At 32.1% G+C, this 24,351-nt stretch overlaps 1 protein-coding gene, 1 long non-coding RNA gene and 1 pseudogene across 2 annotated transcripts; all 3 read right to left on the bottom strand.

Annotated features, from left to right (window-relative positions):
* Positions 1–795: 795 nt before the first annotated feature.
* LOC120212466 lies at positions 796–10,664 on the bottom strand (annotated as a pseudogene).
* Positions 10,665–12,044: 1,380 nt separating this feature from the next.
* Positions 12,045–14,536, bottom strand: LOC120212467 (protein SYS1 homolog). The gene is made up of 3 exons (XM_039210757.1): positions 14,145–14,536; positions 13,170–13,396; positions 12,045–12,353 (listed from the first exon to the last, which is right to left on the bottom strand). The coding sequence occupies exons 1-3, from the start codon at positions 14,366–14,368 to the stop codon at positions 12,346–12,348; spliced, it is 459 nt and encodes a 152-aa protein (XP_039066688.1). The 5' UTR covers positions 14,369–14,536; the 3' UTR covers positions 12,045–12,345.
* Positions 14,537–14,580: 44 nt separating this feature from the next.
* LOC120212468 lies at positions 14,581–15,116 on the bottom strand. The gene is made up of 2 exons (XR_005524699.1): positions 14,904–15,116; positions 14,581–14,752 (listed from the first exon to the last, which is right to left on the bottom strand). It is a non-coding gene; the product is annotated as an uncharacterized LOC120212468 (long non-coding RNA).
* Between the last annotated feature and the right edge of the window lie 9,235 nt (positions 15,117–24,351).

Raw genomic sequence — 24,351 nt, 5'->3', positions numbered from 1 at the left:
GATTAGAACTTTCATGATAGCACCGAAACCAACTTTTTCGTGAAGAAATGACCTCCGTCTTCGGATACGATCAATTCCGGCGATGGAGAACGGCAACACCATATAGACCTTATTCTCTGAAGTTTGGGTTTTTCTTTTTCTAGAAGATGCTAACTGTAACTTTGAGTGGGTACTAAATTGAAGATTTAAGCACAAAAGTAAGATACAAGGGATTAAGAGAAAATGACAGGATCTATGACTTTATACAATAGCCTCTTCGGTGCTTCAATATACGAAGAATTGCATCTTTACTTATTATTTTTTTAATAATCTAATTTCATACAATATATTTCGGAGTTATAAATATTTAGCATGAATAACGCTTTTTTAATCATATTTTTATTTCGAATAATCATTGATTAGTACATTTAATTACACTCGACACTTCTAGTCATAGGATTAGTTCATCACTAAATATATCTTCTAATAAATTTAATGAAACTAATACGATCAACGAAACTGTTAACAAATTTAATATACTTCAATCTTGAATATTATTAAAATTAAATCCAAGAATCCCTCATCGACAAGGATAAAGAGCTCATTGGGGTTCCAATTTCTATAGCAATAGTTGATTGCTTAGGAGAGCTAAGTGAACAATTAATATAACGCTTTTTATGTGGACATTTTGCAGTACAAGTTCACATACTTTGAGCTCCACACACACAACTTCAACCCGTTACCAGTTGTTTAATTGCTCAAGGAGGAAATAAAAATAGCAGTGTCTTGGCGTCTAAAATTGAAACAACATCAAAATGGGTTAGAATCGGGTAATCGTCGCTAGCTCTCGAAATCTTTCTACATTGATAATGGCACATCGAAAACGCCTTGAAAGAATATATTTGCTAAAACATAAAACAAGCAACTAAGATCATAGTTTCAAAGCTAACCGATTACTTGTTTTATATGCCCCCTCCCCAAGCTCCAAGCCACTGGGTTCGCAAGACAATCAGACCTCAGTTCGATATCTGTTAAAACAACGATAATGCTAATGCTTTATCCCATTGAACCACTCCATTTATATTTTATTTGGAAAGGAATAAACACTACATCTGGGACACTCGGGATATTTACTGTAAAGATCAAGATGCATGCACATGTATGAAGGGCCAATATGCGTAATTTGGCCATAGCCCCTAGCCCACGGTCGGGCTTGTGAATTCAAACCATTAAGGCTTTCTCCTTCAAGAAATAATAAGAACACCTGTTTCTCACCTCAAATAAGTGCTTAGTGGAGCTCGAAATGAATGTCTTCATGGGACCTAGTGATCAGGTGTAAGCACTGCCAACAACAGAAGAATGATAGAAAGTAAGAATCATGACATGACAAATCAAAAGAACTACAAAAAAACACCATATGTTTTTAATGAGGCCATCTATTCCTATCAAAAAAAAAAAACACCATATAATAACAAAATCTAGGATTCATAGTAATGTCCCATGGTACACAATAAATATTACTACTACTTTGATGATGTTAGAATGAACTAAATTGATACAATTATGCTACAAGGTACATAAGGAATTGAAGGCCAACACATCCCATTTAATAATCAACAATAGGCGTGAAACTGATTTGGTCTTCACTCAGGTTTGGGAAACAAACTTGTTGATACGAGAAAGAAAGAAAGAAAGGCTATATTAGTAATATCATAATTCACAAAAGTCAAAAAGACGAAAACAAAGTCAAAAACTGTTTAGAGTTTAGCAGGCAGTATAATTGTTACAATTAGTTGTGTGCCAAAATCAAACAAGTGGAGTCAGACAAGCCTAAGAGATAAGGGGTTAGAATGACATTTTATAAACTATTAATCACCAGAGACAATTTCGATTTTCACACTGCCCCAACCAATAGCTTTTAGGCTGACCGGGATCCTTCATTATTCGTACCCCACTCTTCTTCAGGCTCATTACCATTCACAAGTACTGCGCCATCATTCGAATCAGCATCCACAACAACGGCATCCTCTTGGCTACCCTCTTCTCCATTCTGCTCTAAATTCTGATAAGTCCATTTGGTTCTGCAGCCTGAATTCCACAAAATAAAGGACAAAGTAAAACCAGACCATAGTCCTGAACCACTCAAAGCAGTTCCTAGATTAAACATATTGCCAACTTAAAATAGAAACAAATACATATCGATTATATACCTCATGATATACATCACCATTTTCAAGTGGCTCCTCATCCTCTACTTGCATGCTTCTGAAAGCATCCACAAGTGTCATCCGTGATCTATCAGCATGGTTCAAATAGTCTTCTGCAGGAGGACAAACACCCCTACAAGACAATCGAAAGTTGATAGCATATCCATGTGAGACAAAAATAAGGTGTATCGACAAGGCTTTGAAACAAGATCATGTGGAAGTGGTAACAATTAATAACAGCAGAGAATATGGTTAGATAAAATTGCCTTCAAATATAGTAACCAATAACAAGCAAAAATAAACAACATAATTAATCCCATTCAATACCTTGTTTCTGCCACCTTAGACTCAACAGAAAGAGAAAGTTCCCAATCCTCAAACAAGTTAGAATACTCACGAGGATCAGCTAAAGATTCAGCAGCTTTTGGATTAATCTGCAGATGACGTAAAAAAACCCTCAAATCATTTAGCAATCTATTCAATTAATCAAACACAATAAGTAACATAAGTAAAAAAAGTGTTAGGGAAGGTAGATTTGACTTTCAAGTATCGTCACAGAAATATGCAAGCTCAACTGATTCATGTCGCATGCATACAAAGAAACTAAATATCATTGCGGTTGGAATAGAAATTCGAAGAAATTAAATCACTGCAGTGTTTGAAAAAGAAGGAAAAGATAAAGACATCTTTCATTAGCTTTCAGATCCAACACTCCATTGGAAGAATTTCAAACCAATCTTTTCCAGCAAAATATCAAGGAGTTGCATAAAAAAAATGAACCATCAACTTGAACAAAAGGGAAAGAAATCAAGCTATACTAGTCTACATCTGGGATAAAGGGGGGAAGGGGAAGGTAGATATATTGACATGGCTGAGACACATGCATAACTCATGAATCACAAGCTTAGAGAGTAAGAAGCATAGTAAACTGTTTAGAATATCAAACAAGCGGAACCAAAACCAACAAGTGTTTATGATAAAACTAACACAATTGGTAAAGAAGAAAGCAGGACAGAAAACAATACAAATACAAAGTGATGGGAACCAACTTTGATGAGGTCTTTTCTCCAAATTTCCACTATCTCTGAAACCTTGCTTGGAAGATAAGATCGAGCCATTAGAGCAGCCTCTGGTATCCGATTGCTGCAAAAGAAATACTTCAATAAATCCATAACTACTGGCACTTGTGGCAATATATTTTTATCAAGTAACTAACACGGAGTTACCTTTCCACTAAAAGCTGAAGGCAATCCTCCAATTTACCCAACATGAATAAACAAAGGAAAGCAACATTATTTTTCCCATGCTCTTTGGAAAGTGACGCAAGTCTTGATATTCCTTCAGCATCTCCCAAGGAAGAATAAAGCAGCAATAAACCACTCAGGTCCAAGGCATGCTTCATGCATTCCTCAGCCATTGCTAGCTGCAATGACAATTGACAAGTTTAACATAATTAGAATAAATTATTCAAACTAGCTGAGAGAATCAGACTAACAATTTCTGCAGCATTTTATGTCCATTGAGCTAGATTAAGACAAAAAGATAGCACATGTCAAACAATTAAATATCTACTTCAGAAAACTGTAATGTACAACATTTCATGAAAGAAGACACTAAGCACACATAAGGCCATCTTACAATTCATTTACCAGTTAAATAACCATGCCATAGCTCATATAAATTGAAAAGCAGTAATTAAAAGCAAAGCTCTATTCCTACATCCTTGAGAGATATTCATTCAAGAGCTAACACATTGAACATTTTCAAATTGTGATCTTTAACCACATCATGACTCAAATATAGAAGCGAAAGCTACTAAAAGGGGGTGCTAGGAAAATCAAGAATGGCAATCTAACAGAGCCAAATGGCACAGCAAAAAAAAAAGTTGGCAAATTAGAGAACACACAACACCTTTCCGGTGGACAAGGCCAATTTTCCCAACTGTTTCCATTTAGACTCGCTCTGAACTTCTGCGGCTATTTCCTGCACAAATGAGTATGAATCTCTAGTGAAGAAAAATTTCTTGAAGAGAAAAGTCAAAACTGAAAACAAATTTGAATATATAACTCAATCATTCAAGGAAAAGATCTAAGAAGTTGCACTTCATCCCAAGCCAATTAGATATCTCTTACCTGAGCAATATCTAGTTTACCAAGCTGTATCGCAAGCTCAAATCTGTAGTCGGGGTCTGTGGCTACCTCTAGAGCTTCCTCTACCATACCTCGTGACTCCAGGAAATGAGCCACACTATCAAGCAAGCAAACCACCAATTAAATCCAAGAAGTATGGCTTTCAAGGGAAAGGAATGGCCAAAAATAAAGGGAATAGCTTTATAGTAAGCTAAATGTAGAGAAACTGGAATTTATAGTTTCTCAACACATTCAGATATGAAAGATATTACCAAAGATGAAAAAAACTCCAAGCACAAGGGGCATAAATATTCAGCATGAGATGAGTAATCAAGAACAAGAACCAAAATGTGAAATGAAGTACAAATGAAAGAAAATAATGTGAAAGGAGAAATGAATTTTATATCTCCAACCCAATAACAGCTGCAAGAAAACTGGAACATGAGCAACTATATTCTTTGAAAATGGAAGGAAATATATTGAAGTGCATACCTATTATGATGCTCTTTAGGAATTGAAGATAAAATTTCATTGGCCCTTTCCAAGTCTCCACGCATCACAAGAGTCTTGTACTCAATCAGGCTGAGAAGTAATGTGTATCCCATGACACTGTACAAAATACAAATGACAAAATTGAGGGCATATTAACAATACCAATGCATTTTCAAAGCAAAACCAACATAAAATTTAGCAATTGCCAACGGACTTACTTAAACTCTTTATCTATCAGATATACTCGGCTTTGACTTGCAAGATATCCCAACAAGTACATCGGACGATCCAAATGAAACATTGTGGTTACCTAAAACCATTAAATAATCAAAGTGAACCATCAAAACCAACAAAAATCAATGCCTCTAAATGTATGGAACAATTTAAACCTAAGGATAAGCATAAACACAAATACCTCTCCACCAACACAGTAATTAAGTCTCCATGAAGAGTTGTTGTAAATGAAACAGTCCCCAACCCAAATGCCAGTCCGTACACGTTCATTGGTCTCATGAAGAAGCTCAAATGCATCCTCAACTCCTTGTTCATCAATCGGTATTCCACTATCTAAGTAAGATTGAACTACATCCCGCTGCAACATAAAAGTATCGAAATTCATTGGTGCACAACTGTAAGAAATTGTGCACTTACAGACAAAGGAAGAGTCCATTGGTTTTGCTGCTCTAAGAAGCAGATTACAGAAAGGAGACTTACATTGTACTTTAGGATATAGAAAGATGTATCACTAGCTATTGCCACCAAGTCACCATTGTAAGCCCAGTAGAGATTCTGAGATTTTCCGTAACGTAAACAAAAAAGACATTTAGAATGCAAGATGGCCAAGAAGAAGAAAATAGAGCAAGTAGAGCTATTTTCGCTTACCTTCACAGTAACATCAATTCGACGAATCATCCTGCATTCAGCCCAATCGTAAAAACAAATAAAATCATTGGAGCACATTGCCAGTAGAGTGCCCCCAAAAATATGCTCAGCAGAGAAGGTTGGCCGGACACTCCTCTTTTCCTGGAAGTGTTAAATCTCTGTCAATACCCCGCTACATTGTAAATATGAACTTGAATATGGCATTAGATAAAATTCCTTAACAAATGAAACTACGTAATACACAGAACAAGATATCACACCAACTTAAAGAATAGCAAGTCAATCTGTTCAATTCAAAGTTAACATTGTCTTGAAAATTGCAATCCCCTTCACTACCCAAAATTTTATTCACCCAGTTGAACCCAGCCCTCTAGAAATGATAGATCTGTTGCTTATATTAAATCTTTCAACAACTTAAAACAAAGTGTGCAAGCACAAAAACCTTTTTATATGAGAAAAATGCCTTCCAAGAAAATGAACCATCTAAAAGACAAAAGAGTACAAACCTGAAAAGTTTTACTGAAAATCTTGATTTTTGATGTGCTTTCTCTAACAGCATACTCACCATCTGATGACCAAACGCATTCTAATGCTGAACCAAATGACCTATTTCTCCATGCTAAAGCAGTATATATAATGTACTCACCATCTCCACAGACTACAACAAACCTCCCATTTGGGTTATGCTTTAAGCTCTGAGAAACACAAGATAAACTAAAGGGTAAAAGATTATACACAAACATAAAATGCAGCCTACAAACAAAATTAATCGACATTTTTAGGAGTGACCCATAAAATTATGCACAAATTCATTAAAATTATGCCTGAAACCATTAACTAACTTGAGGGTATAGATCACAGGTCCCCAATTCCTTAACAGCCAAAGGCAATCTCTCTCCATCAGTAACCTAAGAACCAAAGGAAAAAAATTACACTATCACCTTAAGGTTAAAAAAAAATCCAATATTGAAGGTCACACCATGAATGCAGAAAAAAATTATGACATACACTACCTCAAAATCTGCTACTACGCTCTTAATATTCACGATTTGAATTTCATTTTGCTTAGCCCATATGATTTTCCCACTGCTGTCCATACTTGCTACAGGTACTTCACGGCCAATTTTCACCATAATAGTTCCTTCATCGTATCCAATCACAATCCTGTAAGACAAAAATGGTATATTAGTTTTACCCTGACAAGAAAACTAATCAAGAACTCAGTTGATAAATCCAATATCATCAATTTGGATTCAAAAGAAACACACAACTAAAGAAGACGGGTCAAACAACCTAAAAGAATAGTGGTAAATTGGTAATAATTGATTTCTCACATGTTTTCAATGAGTATTAATTGATTGCTCAAATTTCTCAAGAGTTGTTCTAGCATTTAATGACCAAAAATTCATTCTAGCATTTAAGTATAAATAAACAAGCTGGAAAAAAGTTAAAAACTGAGGGTAAAAAAGAGGAAAATAAACATGAAAACGTTGCATGATTTAACCAAAAGAAATTACCTCCGTGAACCTTTCATATATCCAACTGCCCAAACTCTCTCAAGACCATAATTCAATGTATTTTCTAGCCTGAAAACAAATTTGATAAAAAGTAAATAAGTTGAAGCACGTAAGAGACACTATCACATGCATCAAAGACTACTAAGATCAAAACATCTTAAGAAAACACTAAAGGATGAAATATTAATGGTAAAGCACCAAAGTGGCTCCAGACCATGAATTTCTACATCTATCTCAAGATTAGACTGGTACGTGGTCGAGGTCTGGGAATTTTATATTCTGCCTACCCATGCTTGTGGCCAGCTCAAAATCCCAAATTACTGTTACATATAATAAAATAAAAAAAAATATTTTATATTTTTATAATTGAATCCAATGTATTTTCAAGCCCAAATTACAAATTTCCTGGTCCAGGGCCTGGACCTTGGACAGGTTTACTCAAGAATTTTTACAATCCAAAAGCATTCACACTTTAACCAATCCAATACTGAGACATGAAGTTGAGAAATAAGGAGGAATATTGAGTTGTTATGCAGAAACAGACTAGACAATATCAGTCTCACCACAAAATAAACGGCCATTGGAAATCAAAAGGGGCTAAGCATGCTAAAGCAGATATGTTTCTACCTATAAGTGGTAGTGTGCCAGATACGAACTGTCCCATCCTCAGAACCGGTGATAATAATTGGAAGGTCAGGATGGAAACAAACAGCAGAAACGTTGTGTGTGTGGCCTTCCAATGTCTGAACACAACTCTTTGTTTGGTAGTCCCATACCTGCATCCATGAAATTTATCAGTATATAGTTCCTCAAGATTTATTTATGGTCAAAAGAAAGCAGAATACATATTTTAGCAGCATAGTGCATGCCTTAGCAGTGTGGTCATCAGAACCAGTGATCAGATAGGGCTTATCGCCGCCTGTAAAGTAATCAACACAATTTACACCTTTCTGATGGGCATCCAGAGTAAAATTTGGGTCGGGTGAGCCGAGGTTCCAAATCTAGAAATTTTAAACAGAGTCAAGGCTGATTTAGCAAGGTTATACCAAATGAAGCAAGAACGATAATGAAAAAAAATTACAACCAGAAAGGTACCCTTTGTACCTTTATAGTACGGTCAAGAGATGCACTGGCAAAAGTATTAGTGTCCTTGGGATTAAAGGTCACTTGCATGACATAATGAGAATGTCCCTCAAATATTTGAGTACACAGCCAACCCTTCTCCCAATCCCAAAGCTTTATGAGCATATCATCAGACGATGACAACACATAAGGAAGAGTAGGATGGACGGCCACACATCTGATGTAATCAGTATGTGCCTCAAATACTTTGACCTTATCCATTGTGTTGTAATTGTAAACGCGAATAATCATGTCATCAGCCCCAGCAACAACCCATTGTTTGCGTGCAACAAACTTGGCCGACCTAACTGCAGATGGAAAATGTCAACTTTAGAGAATGGTAATAACATCATCACGATGAAAGAAAATGGAAAAATAGCATCAGCAGACAAAGATAGATGAATAATAACAAATGAACACATACCTGGCAACTCAGTGACTTCGAATGACTTAGCCATGGTCTGTACAACAAGGACAGCAAAGTTACACTAAAAAATAGCTAAAGCTCTAAACAATTCAAATTCTACATAATGATTCGCAAAATTATAAAACAAACCTAATGCTATTTTAATATGGTGTTAAGAATCCAAAATCTTGAACTAAATAAATTTCATGAAATTAATTAGTAATTTTTATAAACCTGTATTATGAAATAATTATATCAATGTGCAAATGAAAATTGCATTCTTCATAGAACTAAAAAGATTCAACAAAAAAGTTCCACAAATAAAGGACAAGCCTTATACATAGAGCTAAAAAGATCCATGTCCCCATGTTCCATGAGTTTGAGCAGATGATCATAAAAGAATTGATGATAGAATAAGAAATGGAATTGAACACAAAGATGATGATTCACAAGTGTAATACCCTAGAACTATAAAAGAAACTCTCAATTCAAGTGAAGAGAGGAAGACGTAAGTTTCTATAACACATTTGTTGTTTTGATAACCAAGATTATAGTTATTATTATTATCAGGTAAATAAGACTTTGGCACCTTATATCTTTTAAAAAAAAGATTTGGGCTAAGCAGAATGGACAAAAATTAGTCTGGGCTAAGTCTTAAACTAATTAAGTTCCATGAATGTTTTTTACGGATAAATAACCATCTAATACTCCAACAGTCCAACTATAGTTTCTTGCATAGCATCCCACAACCACAAAGCCACAACACCCACAAAATTGCACTGTGACAGATGGTGGGAAGATGTTTCAGACAGTAACAAAAAATCAAGCTCTATTATGAAATTTTCAAAATTGCATCTTTTCATCACTACATCAAAAACATAATAACGAGAAGTGTTAAAAAGAAGCAATCAGGATGGTTATTTAACTGAAATCTAGATACTAACCGAAATAATAAAATATATCCCTTATTCACCTATTTTTTTCAGCTTAGGGCATTTCACTTCATGGGACAAAGCAAAGCTTCTAGTTTTGGCAAATGGCAATCAATAAAATTCCCATACCTGTGACTGGTAGTTCCAGATACACACAGTTCCGGTATACAAACTTGCTAGAATCCTGCAATTACAATTATAATAGATCACATTTAGCCTTCAAGTTTGAAAAAGATGAAATTCGAATAAATGGGAAAATGAATAAAGTTAGAAATTACCATGGTTCTGTTGGATGGAGATCTATGGATTTTACTCTCTCTGACCTTTGAGCAAGTTTCCTCTGATCCAAACACCACAATTAAGAACATTACTCACACATTTGCAAATAATAAGATCTAACCCACCCACAAAACAGAAGTCACATTAAATTAATAACACGTACCTTAATTTCAAGTCTGAGTGGCTGGTAAGGGGGAAAAGCACGTAATTAGTCGAAACCAAAAAAAAATCTTAAATCAAAATCATTTGACAGTGGGAAAGAAAACAAAACTGAAATTGCAGCATTCATATTGAACGATTCAAATAAGAATAAGAAAACACATTCACTCGGCAGATCTCAATATATTCAAATCCCTAGCACTCTAGCTTTGCTGCATAGTACTGAAATAAGAGAAGGCAGTACAACTCGGACAAAATAACATAACTGGAAAATCTTCCCATTTCTGGTTCCAAAAATTAAACAGAAAATTGGGAATTGATAACCAAACAAAGGCGGTTTGAATCAGATCTAAAGAGGGATCAAATGTATCAAGAAATTAACTAACCATTTTCGCAGATAAAAGTTATAAAGAAGATGCCTTGGATCGAGATCGTGGTTTCGATGGAGAAATAGGTGCTTTTGATTGGTGTGATGTAAGAGAGAGGGAGAGAGAGCTTTCCTCTGTTTGTGTGTTTTAACGTAAAAATATGAATCAGAAAGAGCCGAATGCTTTGGAGTTGAGGGATATATTTACGGAAGTGCCACTCTCTACCTTGATTAAAAGAAAATCTTGATTTATTATTTTTTTCATATTTTAAAAATGTGCAAAATGATTCCTTTCAACAATATATACATATATCCAACTTTTTTTAATATATATATATATATATGTATTAAAAATTGAAAATTATAAAATTGATATGTTATAAAAGTTTTAATTTCTTCAAAATAATAAATTTGAAACCTTAAATAACAAATTAACAAATCAACTTTATTATATTAGATTTTTGAAAGAGTTTCAGATATTTTTGTCTTAAATTTATTTTCTCTAGTTTAAAACTTATATCACATTGTCAACAAGATATAAATTTCTTTTTTTTATTTTAATTTGAATGAATATATTCAAAAATTTGAAATTAGCTTCTTTTGAAAAAAATGAAATTTCTTCTAATTTATGGATGGAAGTGAGAGTAGATTAAAAAAATCCAAAAGTGTTTATGTATTGAGGGGAAGCTTTGTCATCTTACTAATTAGGTATTAACAGAAAGAGGAAAGAAGGGAGAAAGAAATTCAGAGAATGATCATTGATAACATTTGATTCAATTATAATTTGTTCTATGCATGCTTGTTACAACGGTACCAATCAGTTATTTTTTTAACAATTGTTATCGATTAGCATTTGACTGTCATTGGTGGCTGTGGATAAAATTGATTCAATAAAATTTGTAACGTCATGATGACAAATTTTGATAAAAAAATATATTTTATTAAAACTCATTACGACTACATGACGAGTTTCAATACATTGTAATAAATGTTATAAATCTCAAATTAATTTTCGAGACGAACTAATGGGTCAAATTTACCCTGACTACCTTCGCTTACTATTTGGGCTTTTCCTCTTCTTCAGACATATCCAAGTGTTCCGGCAGAGTAATAATTGGTTCACATATTGGCTCTTTATTTGGTCTCTTAAACTTGGGCATTAATAGAATAAAATAATAACAAAATAAATGTTAAATAATTCTTTGGACCAACAAAAACTTTAAACGCATAAAACAAACAAGACAAGAGGTATAGTTTAAACACTTAATTTTCAACTAAACGTATGATATATGTGATTGAAACCAACAACAAATGATGATATGAGCATTCCCCCTTTCTCTTTGGAATCTTATTTGTGATTTTCATTTCATTTTCCTTTGGGAAAGACGGAAAGTTATTTACTTGAAACTTTTTTCCAACCCCCCAAGGAATTTAAGCATATGGCTTTGGTTTAATGGAGGAATGAAAGTCAAAGTCTTTAAACAAGTGGTATTCTCAAGTAGCAGGCATTACAGAATCAGCATAATAGCAACCAAAGAATTAAAAACTGATCAGATATGCTGATAAAATCCGAGAAACAGTATCAGAGAATGTGCATCATCTTTTCTCAATGGTCAAAGCCAAATGCATACCTAGCCTGCTGTGCTTCAGCTTCATATCACTTGAGCACCGCTACCCAAACTTTTGTAGTTTATCTCTATCATCTTCGGAACTCGGAAGGACCAAAAATATAACTTATAACATAAGCTAGCTCTTTCTCATATCAAATTATACTTGGTATTCAGAGAATTACATCCTTCAGCTCCTCCAAAGCAGTGTAAAACAATGAATTTTAATGCGCCACGGGGAATTTTTTTGTAATTGATTCTTTATCATCAAACATCTGCAATTAAGAGGAAAAAATATTTATTAACTGAAAAGAAACCAAAATTTAGCAGTCTCGGGTGGTAAGTATTTGAATCATTTATGTTTAACTTGACATAGTTCAAGAACTTGGATTTTTTCTTTATTGAATTAACATGCACTGTATCTTCTTTTCACAATTAGGAGTTGAGCATCAAAGATTTTTTTTGGTTCCTGGAAATGCCTCCCAAGCGTGTCGGTGATACAAGCCAATACAATTTGCTCAGCTACATATGCAAGTTCCCAAACACTTTAAGCAGTTGCAAGTGATAAAAAAAATGCTTAAGCAAGACTGCAAGAGTAAGATTTCTCACATAACTAAATCATATAAATTCTCAATTAGAATCACGGTTCAGAAATCCTTTTTAAAAGACGTACTAAAAATTAGCACGTCCTCTAAAACAGACATTGTATAGATAGAAAATAATGCGAAGAGAAAAATAAGGCTGCAAGCCAATAACAGCCCACTAAACAGAGTAAAAGATTTGGAGAACAAGAGAGCAGCACTGCAATAAATGAACAGATGGGAATTAACACAAACTGATTCATGTCATGATGTAGAAAATCATCATACTCCCTTCAACCATGATACTAACTACTAGTAAAATACAGAACTTATTTGGAAGACCAAGCATCAAACAGAATATATTAAAGAGAGCCGGATAACCAAAGCCCCAAAAGAAAAGGACAGGCAACAGATTAATAAAGGTAAAAAAATCATATTACAATTGTAAAAAAATCATATTACAATTATCTTAAAAGGTCACTTTTAACATATATAGGAATTATTTCTTACTTGATCGAAGTCGTGTAATGGGAATTTCTCTCAGTTCCCGTCTAATGCATAAATATTCACCTAGCAAAGCCATCACTGCAACTCCAGTAACATTCACAGCCCACCATGTTATTGAGGAAGGCCAACCTCCATACATGGTACATATAAAAAGATGTATAATATAGAGTGTGGCTGAAAAGTCTAAGCATTTCTTTGCCCTTTCAATCAAATAAGGCATGTACCCAGCTCTGCAAATATCCAAACAAAACAAAATTTAAAATAAGCTCAATTCGCCATGTACCATTATCATCTCTAAACTTCTTATATACATTTCTTCAATTTCTAAATATACATGAGCATTTAAATACAACCGATGTTAGAAGTTCTTCACAGAAGCATTATCTAGCCCTGGATTTATTTAACTTGCAAGCGTACCTCCCTCATATAGAAAACCAACAGTATCAGAAAAATAAACAATAAAAGATGCAATAAATTGGACAGGTAGGTACTAACTTTTCAAGCTTAGATATTAATATCCTAAATTAATTCAAGATTCAATACTATTACATTCAATTTTAAAATTCATGTGCAGAGCTTTATAATAAAAACACAGACAAACACCATGACTGTACATCATAATCCGAACATTGATCCAAGCCAGTTCCAAAACATAGAAGCAAGGCAGAAACAAGAGAAATAGAGACTTTGCAGTTTATCATAAGCCAAAGGAGCTATAAAGTAGGAGAAACAAAGCTAGCACATATGCTGATTTTTTGAATAAATAAGATAAACCTGATTGTGCACAACTTTTACACTATCAAACCAAAATAGGTATTCTATTCAAGAGCAAATTTAATAAGTTATAATACGAAAAGAAGTAGATTGAAGCCTACCATTTGTTATACAAATGTATTCAAAGATGAAAGCTAGCAGATGCAAAGAAAGATATAAGTGAAGCATCATAATTAAAAGACTAGATTGAAACTATATTCTCACCCTGCAACAGAGCTGAGCAGAAAGGAAACAATAACGCACCAGCCGGTAACGGTAGAGGTAGTAACAGTGGCAAAGTCAAAGAAATAGACCAAACTCATATGAGAAACGCGAGTACCAACAAGAAATGACAAGAAAACCCCAAGTGTGAGGTAGTATAAACATTGAAGGCAAACAATTTGGCCTACAATAAACCAAGGGTCCCATACCACCGCACCATAGAACATGACTACAATTGAATCCCTTTCAAATTCCAAATTCTATCAGATCAACAAAAACCCAAACAATTCAAACTAATTCCTCAGAGTATACTAAATTCCTTATACCCAAGCATCGAACACTAAAAAGGAACTAGTTCGTCAAAAGCTTATTTTTTCAAAACCCCAATTCTCAGAAAATTGAAAGGATTAGCAAACCAACGGTTGCCCAGCTGGACTTCTTCGAAGTTAAAGAAAACCCCAATTTTTAAGAATGAAAATTCAACTCTGAAACTGACTTTAAGATTCAATGTTTAGTGTACCCAAAACTGAGACTTGGCGAACTCGGATCTGGTAAATCAGCGAGTCCCGAGAGAACAAACTCGAATCTCAAGCCCTTTTCCTGGAGTGAATCTGAGAACAAAACCAGATGCAATTTGAGGTAAGCTAATACTAATAGAAAAAAACAAACAAAAAAAAAAACAAAGTTTTCCCGATTCCAGCTAGCCAAAGTGGAATCCAGGTCTTGATTCAAAAGAAAGAGGGATGAATATCGAAAACTGACCACCGAGGTTGATAAACGATAGAGGTTAGGGATTAGAGAGCCGTGTCCACGAACAAATTCAGAAATTTTCGCTTCTCAAAACCTTCTTCTGCATATTAATAAAAAATTACAAAAATTTCAACCGGACACCGCCCTCCGTGAAACCTTCTTTTGAGAGGGGTTGAAGCCTTCCTTTCTTTTAACCGTTTATAATATCAGCAGCACTTCAACCAACGAATTAAAATCATGGGTGAACTACGCCAATCACTGCTTAACTATGAGTAGATTTCAATTCGATCATAAATCTTTTAATTTATCGATTAAACCATTAAACTATATAAATGATGCAAATTAAGCCATCCGTGTTAGCTTTTAGGGTAAACTATATTTTTTGAATCAAAACTATTAGTTTTAATCATAAGTATTTTAATTTCATTGATTAAATCACTAAACTATATAAATAGTGCAAATTAAGCCATCAGTGTTGGTTTTTTAGGGTAAATTACATATTTAGTAACTAAACTATTAGTTTTTATTTTTTTACTACTGAAACTTTCAATTTTTTAAATTATGCCTTATGTTTAGTTTTTATTTCATTTTAGTTACTGCAGTTAAAAATTTTATGAAACTTTTGCACATGACATTTTTATGAGTAAATTACTTCATTCATACTTAATTATCTTCTCACTCTTATTTTGGTCATTAAAATTCAAAAAATTTCAATTTAGTTACTCAACTTTCAAATTGCTCATGTTTTAATTTATTTTATTAATAATATTTGTGACATGATATTTTTTATTATTTTATTAATATATAATTAAAATAAAAAATTATTTTTTAAAGTTAGAATGATTAAATTATGAGTAGTTTAAAAGTTAAGTAATTAAATTAAAAAATTAGACTTCAATTACCAAAATAGGAGTGAGAAGATAATTGAATAATGAATGATGTAATTTACCCATAAAAAGTGTTAAGGTGTAGCATTTCCATTAAGTTTTCAATGGTACAGTACTAAAATAAACAAAAACTAAACGTTAAACATAATTTTGAAAATATTAAAAAATAAGTATTAAATCGATAAAAATGATAATTTAAGTACTAAATTTATAATTTACCCTAATATGTAATGAGAAAGCTGACGTAAAAGTTAAAATTAATGATATAATTACATATTTGGTTTTTAATATTTATATATTCTACAAAAATACTCTCAATTTAAATATAATTCAATAAATTCAATACTCTTATCATATTGTTAGTATTTGTCTAAACAAAATACTATTCATATCTCAACCTACTTGTAATGGTGTTTGATAATCAATTTTATAATGTTATTCTTTTGATTTTAAAAATATAATTTAAAACTAATATAGTATAAATTAATAATATATAAAATTTTATATAAAATTTGAATCATTTTTAAAATATTATAAATATTAAAGTTATTAATATTGTACCGATTGAATATATGATTTCTTTTATAATAACAGTACGTAATAATAATAATAATAATAATAACCATATTAATTCAAATTTCATTAACATTTTTTTATTTTTATATATAATTTAATTTTTAATTTTTAATGAAATTTATATATACATTAGTAATAAATTATAATTTTCTTTCAATATTTTTTTGCCGCATTCTTCTTTCTCTGAGTGTAGAAGCTTTGACCACTGTACTGAAAGTGTTATCAAAATCTAGCCTTGTGATGAGCTACTGTCCCCTATGTGTTTCGCTAAGTTATGAATAACATTTACAACCCACAACAGATCGACCAGAGGACAATGGTTCAAGCGTCCAAGTTTTGTTTCGAACCAACGCATTATACTCATCAAGTACAACTTGTTTCCATTTGTCGATTGAAAAGCCTGATAAACTGAAGTTGGTTCAGTGGCAACATCATTATGTCATCAACATGCTCAGATGAGGGAACAATATGACTTTGGGCATATGGAGCAGGACTAGTATGAGATAAAGTTTGACCTTCTACAGGTCTTGAATTTATTCATGATGTGTAACATCCCAAACTATGAGTTAATGACTAAATTGTAAAAGTTCAAAAGTCAGTGATTTAAAGTAGAATTTATTGAAAAGTTCATAGATTTAAAGTGATATATTTTAATATTGGATTAAATTATGAGGAATGAAAGTATGAAGGGTAAGATGGTCTTTTCATATAAAAGATATTTATCTCTTTATTAAGAGATAAGCATGTGGGGAGAGTTATCTGGAAACTTTTCTCCTTTTCTTCCTCATCCACGTGAAAGCTCAAGGAAAAGGTGAGATTTCTTTGTTGTTGATTATTAGCTAAAATTTAAGTTGGGTTTTGATCATTAAGTGATATTTAAGCTTAAGGAAAACTTAAGTTATCCTAAAATCAAAAGATTAAGAAGTTATGAAATATTAAAGAGAATGGTTTTTAAGTGAATTTTTGGAAAATAGTTGATAAGTTGAATTTGAAACTAAATTTGACTTGTCAACAACCTAATTAAGGAATATGGAGTATAATTGAATTTAAAACATGTTAAAAATTGGGTATGATTCTTGAAGTTCATAAAGATGAGAGGATATTAAGGTTAAAGAGGAGATAAATGGATATAAATGAGTTTAAGCATGTATATGTAAGTTAAGAACATGAAAGGGGAGAAATTTAATGAAAAGCTGTGGAATTTTCGGGTGAAACCAGTTTATTATTGACATGTGCATCGGTACACTCCTAAATGAAAAGTTGAAGTTTGGTTTATTAAATTATCCTAAGTTATTAATACCAAGTTATAAGGTTTAGGTTTCTGATAATTGTCTCGGAAAATGTATGATTGTGTAGATATCGAGCACAAACAAGTTATAAAACGACTGCAAAGTTAGGATCAATCCAAAGGGATAAATCATAGAAATGGATTTGGATATATAAAGTGTCAAGGTGAGTGCAGTTTAATTTGTACTTATGTTATCGAACAAACATTAGCTTGCGATGAGCCAGTGACGGAGTTACTATGGTAAGAAGTGACTCATATAATGTTATTTGACTTGTGATTTTTATGTGTGCATGAGTACATGAAAATGATTATATGTGTCATATGTTATTATATGTGATTTTGAATTACATGAATATATGAAAGTATATACATGAATACATGTATAAGTTTATATGTTATTTTATGTGCTATATGATGTATATACGAACATATGTGAATAAGATATGACATACGTGTTTACATGAACACATGAGAAATAATATAAGCTATATGATAGATGATATGAGAACGTATTCAAAGGACATATGTTATATGATATGAAATGGATGATCATATGCACATGTGATATGTGATAGAAGAAATGATATGAGTACATGAATATATGAAGCATACGAAAAAATGGCCATGTTATATGATACGAGAGTTATAGGTATAGTTGGCATGCCAAGAGTCGAGGGTCTACGCTGTCCTTCGGGACATATACAATATACAGAGGTCCTTCGAGAGAAATACATAGGTCATTCGGGATAAATTTCACATGCCCTTAGTGGGACCGCATACGAGCTGTGGTGATAACATAAGTGCACAACCTCAATGCACTCACATATCTTTAGTTCTCATAAGTGTACCATGGGCCAATAAAGAGATAATAATAAATACAATATATGTTATGTATATGCTTTTGGTGATATGAAATGTTTCACAGGAATTATATGATGTTATATGTGTTTCTTTGTGAAATTATATATATGTTATATGATACACATAAATGATAAGTATAAGATCATATGATAAATGAGTTAATGATAATGATGTTGATAATTATGGTATATGTACATGTATGCATTTTGTTATGTGAAATGTTTTATGTTTTCTATTATATGTTTTATATGCCTCACTAAGTCAACGACTTAGCGGGTGATTATTTCACACGTAGGTTCCGAGAAGAGGAAGATTAATAAAAGTTATGCAAGACATGTCAGTTTCTCATTTCCAAAGATCAGATCAGAAAAGAAATGAATAGTCTGTATTTTGTAATACTAATTATGGTTGGCATGTAAATTAAGGTTTGAATCCGATAGGTTCTAATCAGTTTTGTAATGTTTTAAACGTATATATGTAAATGATAATTTTATACTGATGAAAGTTTAAATTTTTATGAGTTTTATATAAGTTGAGCTGAAGTTACTGTAGCAGTGCATCGGTACACTGTAGCAGTGCATCGATACACAATTTATATTCGATGTTTTTGTACATCGGTACACTGTAGCAGTGCATCGATATAATGTAGCACTGTTCACGGTACTGTTTATACAATATAGTATTATTCATATAGTATATTACTATTCATACGGTATAGTACTATTCATAAAAAAACGTTTTTCTTTAAATTTGTTATAATTAAACAAAATTTAACAAGTATATGATCTTATTTTCTTAATATAAGTCCAAATATTTTATTATTTTATATGAATATTATTTTAAAAAGTCAATGTGACATCTCGAACTCGTATCCGGGACAGGTACGAGTTGGGGGTATTACATTTAATGGTATCAGAACCAGGTTTAGCCGATTCTAGGCTTAAAACGAAGTTAAAAGTGTTTTAAAAAAATATACATGCCAACACCAAGTGAAAAATTTTCTGATCTGATAGTGTAAGGAGTGTATGTCTTGTTAATAGAGTTAAATTGTTATGTTATATTAAATGTATGATCATGAGAGCTTCCAAAGTGAAGCACAAGGCGATAGACTGAAGGTAATAACAATTCACCTGCCCTGGCCAGGCAGGGAGAAGAGCGAACACCTCAGAGAGTGTCTGTATAGGATTAGAGAATGTTTCATGATGTTGAATGATGTTCTGATGTGTTTTCAATATTATACTTCTTTAACTCATAGAATGAATGTATCGAAATAGTTAAAAGAGTTAAGAACACCCGAGTTCAAGGGTGAATTTGAGTAAAGTTCTATTGTTATAAACATTTGGTTAAATGATATGAAGATAATGTTTGAAGGTTTTTATTTCTTCAAAGTAGAGAAGTTAAATTGAGTAGTTTCGTTACTACGTTGGCAAGCTAGAGTATGGTAGACAAATGTCACCATGAGAATGTTTAAAAGAGCAAATGATGTGGTGAGAATTTGTATAAGAGTTCAAGAATAAGTGCATCAGTGATACGTTTATAAGATGAATGAAATCAGAGTTATGAATTTGAAATAAAATGATAGTATTGTGTATAAGCAAGAGTGTGGATATGATAAGGGTTTATACTCTAGAAGGAAAGAATTAGCGTTGGCTAACAAGATTTCGTGATGAAAAAATGTATTGGATATAGTTATATATTTTGATTATGTAAATATGATGTAGTGAAGGAGATAAGGATTCGTATGTTTAAGAGAATATAAAGAGTAATAGAAAAGTTTAAGAATGAGTATATCGGTGATCAGTTTATAAGACAAAGAAAATTACAACGTTTGATTTTGAAACAAATGAATAGTACTGTGTGTGAGTAAGAGTCAGAGTTTGAAAAGTTGAGTAAGATATCATTGAGAAAAATTTTGATGGAAAAGAAGGTATATGATCGGGTTGATAAGGATTGTACCCTAGATTAAAAAGTTAATGATTGTGTTCAGAAAATTGAACGTGCAACCGAATAATGTTAGAGGATCTTCACTATTCTAAAGTGGAGAATTTAGATGAAGTAGTTTAGTTGTTATGCGGTTGAGCAAAAGTATGGTAAATAAATGTTATAATGAGAATAATAGAAGATTTATTGATGTGAATATTATTTCAGAAGAGTTTAAAAAATAGGTACATCGGTGATTATTTTATAAGATAGCAGACGTTGAAATGTTGAGTGTGAACAAAGAAAATTTCATGGTGTATGAGAAAGAATTGTGGATTTGATAAGTTAAGTTAATCAAGTATGATGTGAATCTGGATTTGGTTATGTATTCTGATCATATATATATGATGTAGGTAAAGAAATAAGTATTTGTATAATATTAAGAAAGAAAATATCAGTACAAGAGATGGTAAAGGAAGAGGTTCTATATAAATAAAGGGGATTATCAAAGTTTCGAAGATGCTATGAAGATCGATAATCAAGGATAAGTATAAGTGTTATGAAAAGAGTATGAGAGTCTGAAGGAAAGATATGATCTATGTTACAAGGAGATTTTGATTTGTGGAGGAGTTAAGGGATAAGGAAAGTAAAGGGTTAAGTATAATAAAGGTTATATGAAAATGTAGATGATAAGTTCGATATAGAAATATGAAAAGTGTGCAAGGTAATGTGAAAAGATTGTTTGATTCCGTAAAATATATGTTTAATCACAATTGAAGAAGATTTAAGGTTGTGTTTTTGGTCAAATGATGATGGAATAAGAGTTTGGTTATTGTTATAAGGTAATTAGAGATGAATTTATGATGTTGAGTGATGAAAATGGATGTTACTGTCTACGTGATGAGTGACATTATATGGATTTTATAAAGGTTAAAGGAAAATGTAGAATCGATGGAGAGAAAAGACATAAATGGATTGAGGTTACTGGTTACTATATATGTAACACCCCCAACCCGTATCCGACCCAGATCCGAGTTCGAAGTGTCACATTGACTTTTCAAAACCTTTACTTGTATAAAATAGTGAGTAATTTAAAATTTATTACTACATATAACTTATTCAAAACCTTTACCGAACTATTCAGAGCTTATACAATATATTATTTTGAATACATGCCAACTAGAACTTTATTTATTAAAATACATATTATTCACCTTCCTTCTGATCTGACCTTTGGTAAGGAGAAATGACCTGTCTTGCTCCACATTGCTCTTAACTCTTCTCACTTCGGTAACCTACGTGTGAAACAATCACACGCTAAGTCTATGACTTAGTGAGGCAATAAACATAAAATATAAACTATAGCTTGTAATCATGCATGAACAATTACTACTATCACTCATACCTTTATTCATGTAACAAATCCCTATAACACATATGCAATATATCATTTCATATAAGAACATATACACATATATTCATCACTCATCATTTCCATCATTAGCCTTGTTTCATTATCAATATTATTATCGTTTATATCACTTAATACATATCCTCTTATACCTTGCATTTTAACCAACATTTGACTCATTTAATCATACAATCCATATATGATCATATAAATCATATAATACCATTCATAGCACAAAAGCATACAAGTCACATGTAATATATTTGTTGTTATTTCTTTATTAGCCCATGTACACATGTGAGAACTATAGATATGTGAGTCTATAGAGGTTGTGCACTAATGTTGTCACCACAACTCGTATAAATGCACCGAAGTGCCACGTAGAATTGCACCGTAGTGCCGCGTAGAAATGCACCGAAGTGCCATATAAGGTTATCCCTAAGGACCACGTAGAAAATTCCTTAAGAATCATATACCTATGCCAAGGATCAAGTATGTGTCTTAAAAAGACCTCACACATGTTCTAAAGAATACATATATGTCTCGAAGGATCGCGTAGACCCTCGACTCTTGGCATGCCAACTATACCCTAGCTCTCATGACACATAACTTGGTCATCATCATTTATGTCATTTCACATTTTCACATAAACACGTAGTTCACTTTCACATAGCACGTAAATTATGTCACATAAGTTGAATCACATATACGTATAAACACGTAAATCACTTTCATATATCACGTAGCTCATATCCACTTTTCATATATATATATATATATATATATATATATCCACATTTCTTGTCACATTGTTTATATCTTATTTTTATGTCTTATCATATATATATATATATATATATATATATATATATATATATATATATATATATATATATATATATATATTCACATGTTCATATAATCCATCATTTCATCATCTAAATGTGTATTCATATAATTCATCTTCCTATATATATATATATCATTTTTCCTATACTTGTATTCACATCATTTATATTCTCCTTCTCATAATCTCATATGTCCTGATTAATAGCTTATATCATATATGTATAAAATAACTTATATCATATCATATAGCTTATACCTCATTCTATGATATTCACCTAGATCATATCACCTCTGTCATACTCATAAACATATATCACTTATATTATTTCATTTATATACTAATCTAATATATTTACCTAATTCAATTCATATAGTGCCTATAACTTTCTAATATGACTACATAGATTTCCATCATACAACCCATATATCATAATTTTATTTAAGCATATGTATCTTTCCCATCTAACTCATCTTATATGTTCCTATTATCACTTATGTTCAAGTCTCCTATTTGATATACTATTCTCATATCATCATATAGGTCAATATTATCTATCTGGTTTCAATTCTCATTTAATGATATAATTCTATTTTACTATTTCACATAAATGTTCATACCACTATTCACTTACCCAACTCACATTCTTATTATTATTTATATAACATTTACACTTGATTACTTCATTCCTATCATTTCTTCTAAACTGGCTTTTTACCATATTCCCATATTATTACCTAATTGATCCCATATCATGTAATCGTGTAATCTTATATTCCATTTTTATATATCTCAAAGATCTTATCACATAACTTCTCTTTTATATTCATATAATTTATTAACATATCATATAGTTTATATCATCATAACATAGCATATATTCACATCAACCATGAAATACATATACAATAACATGTCCACATACCATAGCATATAAATCAGACACTCATAACAAACACATGTTCATGTTCATGATTCATGCACAATACTATAGAAAATAGACTTGTCGCAAGTCTTATTTCCCATTAAACATCATATATAAAATAATGCGCACTCACCTTGGCCTCACTAAGTTCCAATCCATTTTTATAATTTCCTCTCTTGCGATCGAATCATAACTTGATAATCGTTCCGGGACTTGTTCGTGCTCGATATCTATATAATCATACATTGATACATATTAGTATCCAATTGATATACACTAATCCATCATTTCTTAGACCAAAAGAAAAATATAATTCTATTTCCCTTGAAGTGCATCGATGAACTACCCATGCATCGATACACAAATCACATTCGATGTTTTCATTTTAAGGGGGTGCATCGATGCACTCCTTATGCATCAATGCACTAATTGCATTCAATGTTTTCATTTTTAATGGGTGCATCGATGCAGTTCCTGTGCATCGATACACACTGAACAATTTCTAGAAATTTACCCTTGATGCATCGGTGCACATTGAATGTGCATCGATGCACATAGCCCATAATTCATTTTTAAGCTCGAAAATCTACTCAAATCAACTCAAATGCTTCATCTTTCATCCCCTTTCATGTTCTCAACTCATATACACATGCTTAAACCAATTTATATCCATATAAACCATCTTTAACTTCAAAATTCTATTCCTCATATGTAACTCGAGAATTAAACCAAATTTGCAATATGT

The sequence above is a fragment of the Hibiscus syriacus genome, unplaced genomic scaffold, assembly GCF_006381635.1.
Source record: "Hibiscus syriacus cultivar Baekdansim isolate YM2019G1 unplaced genomic scaffold, ASM638163v2 tig00110013_pilon, whole genome shotgun sequence".
NCBI lineage: Eukaryota > Viridiplantae > Streptophyta > Magnoliopsida > Malvales > Malvaceae > Hibiscus > Hibiscus syriacus.
The sequence above is the reverse complement of the archived record's forward strand: the minus strand, read 5'-3'. Positions and strand labels throughout refer to the sequence as shown.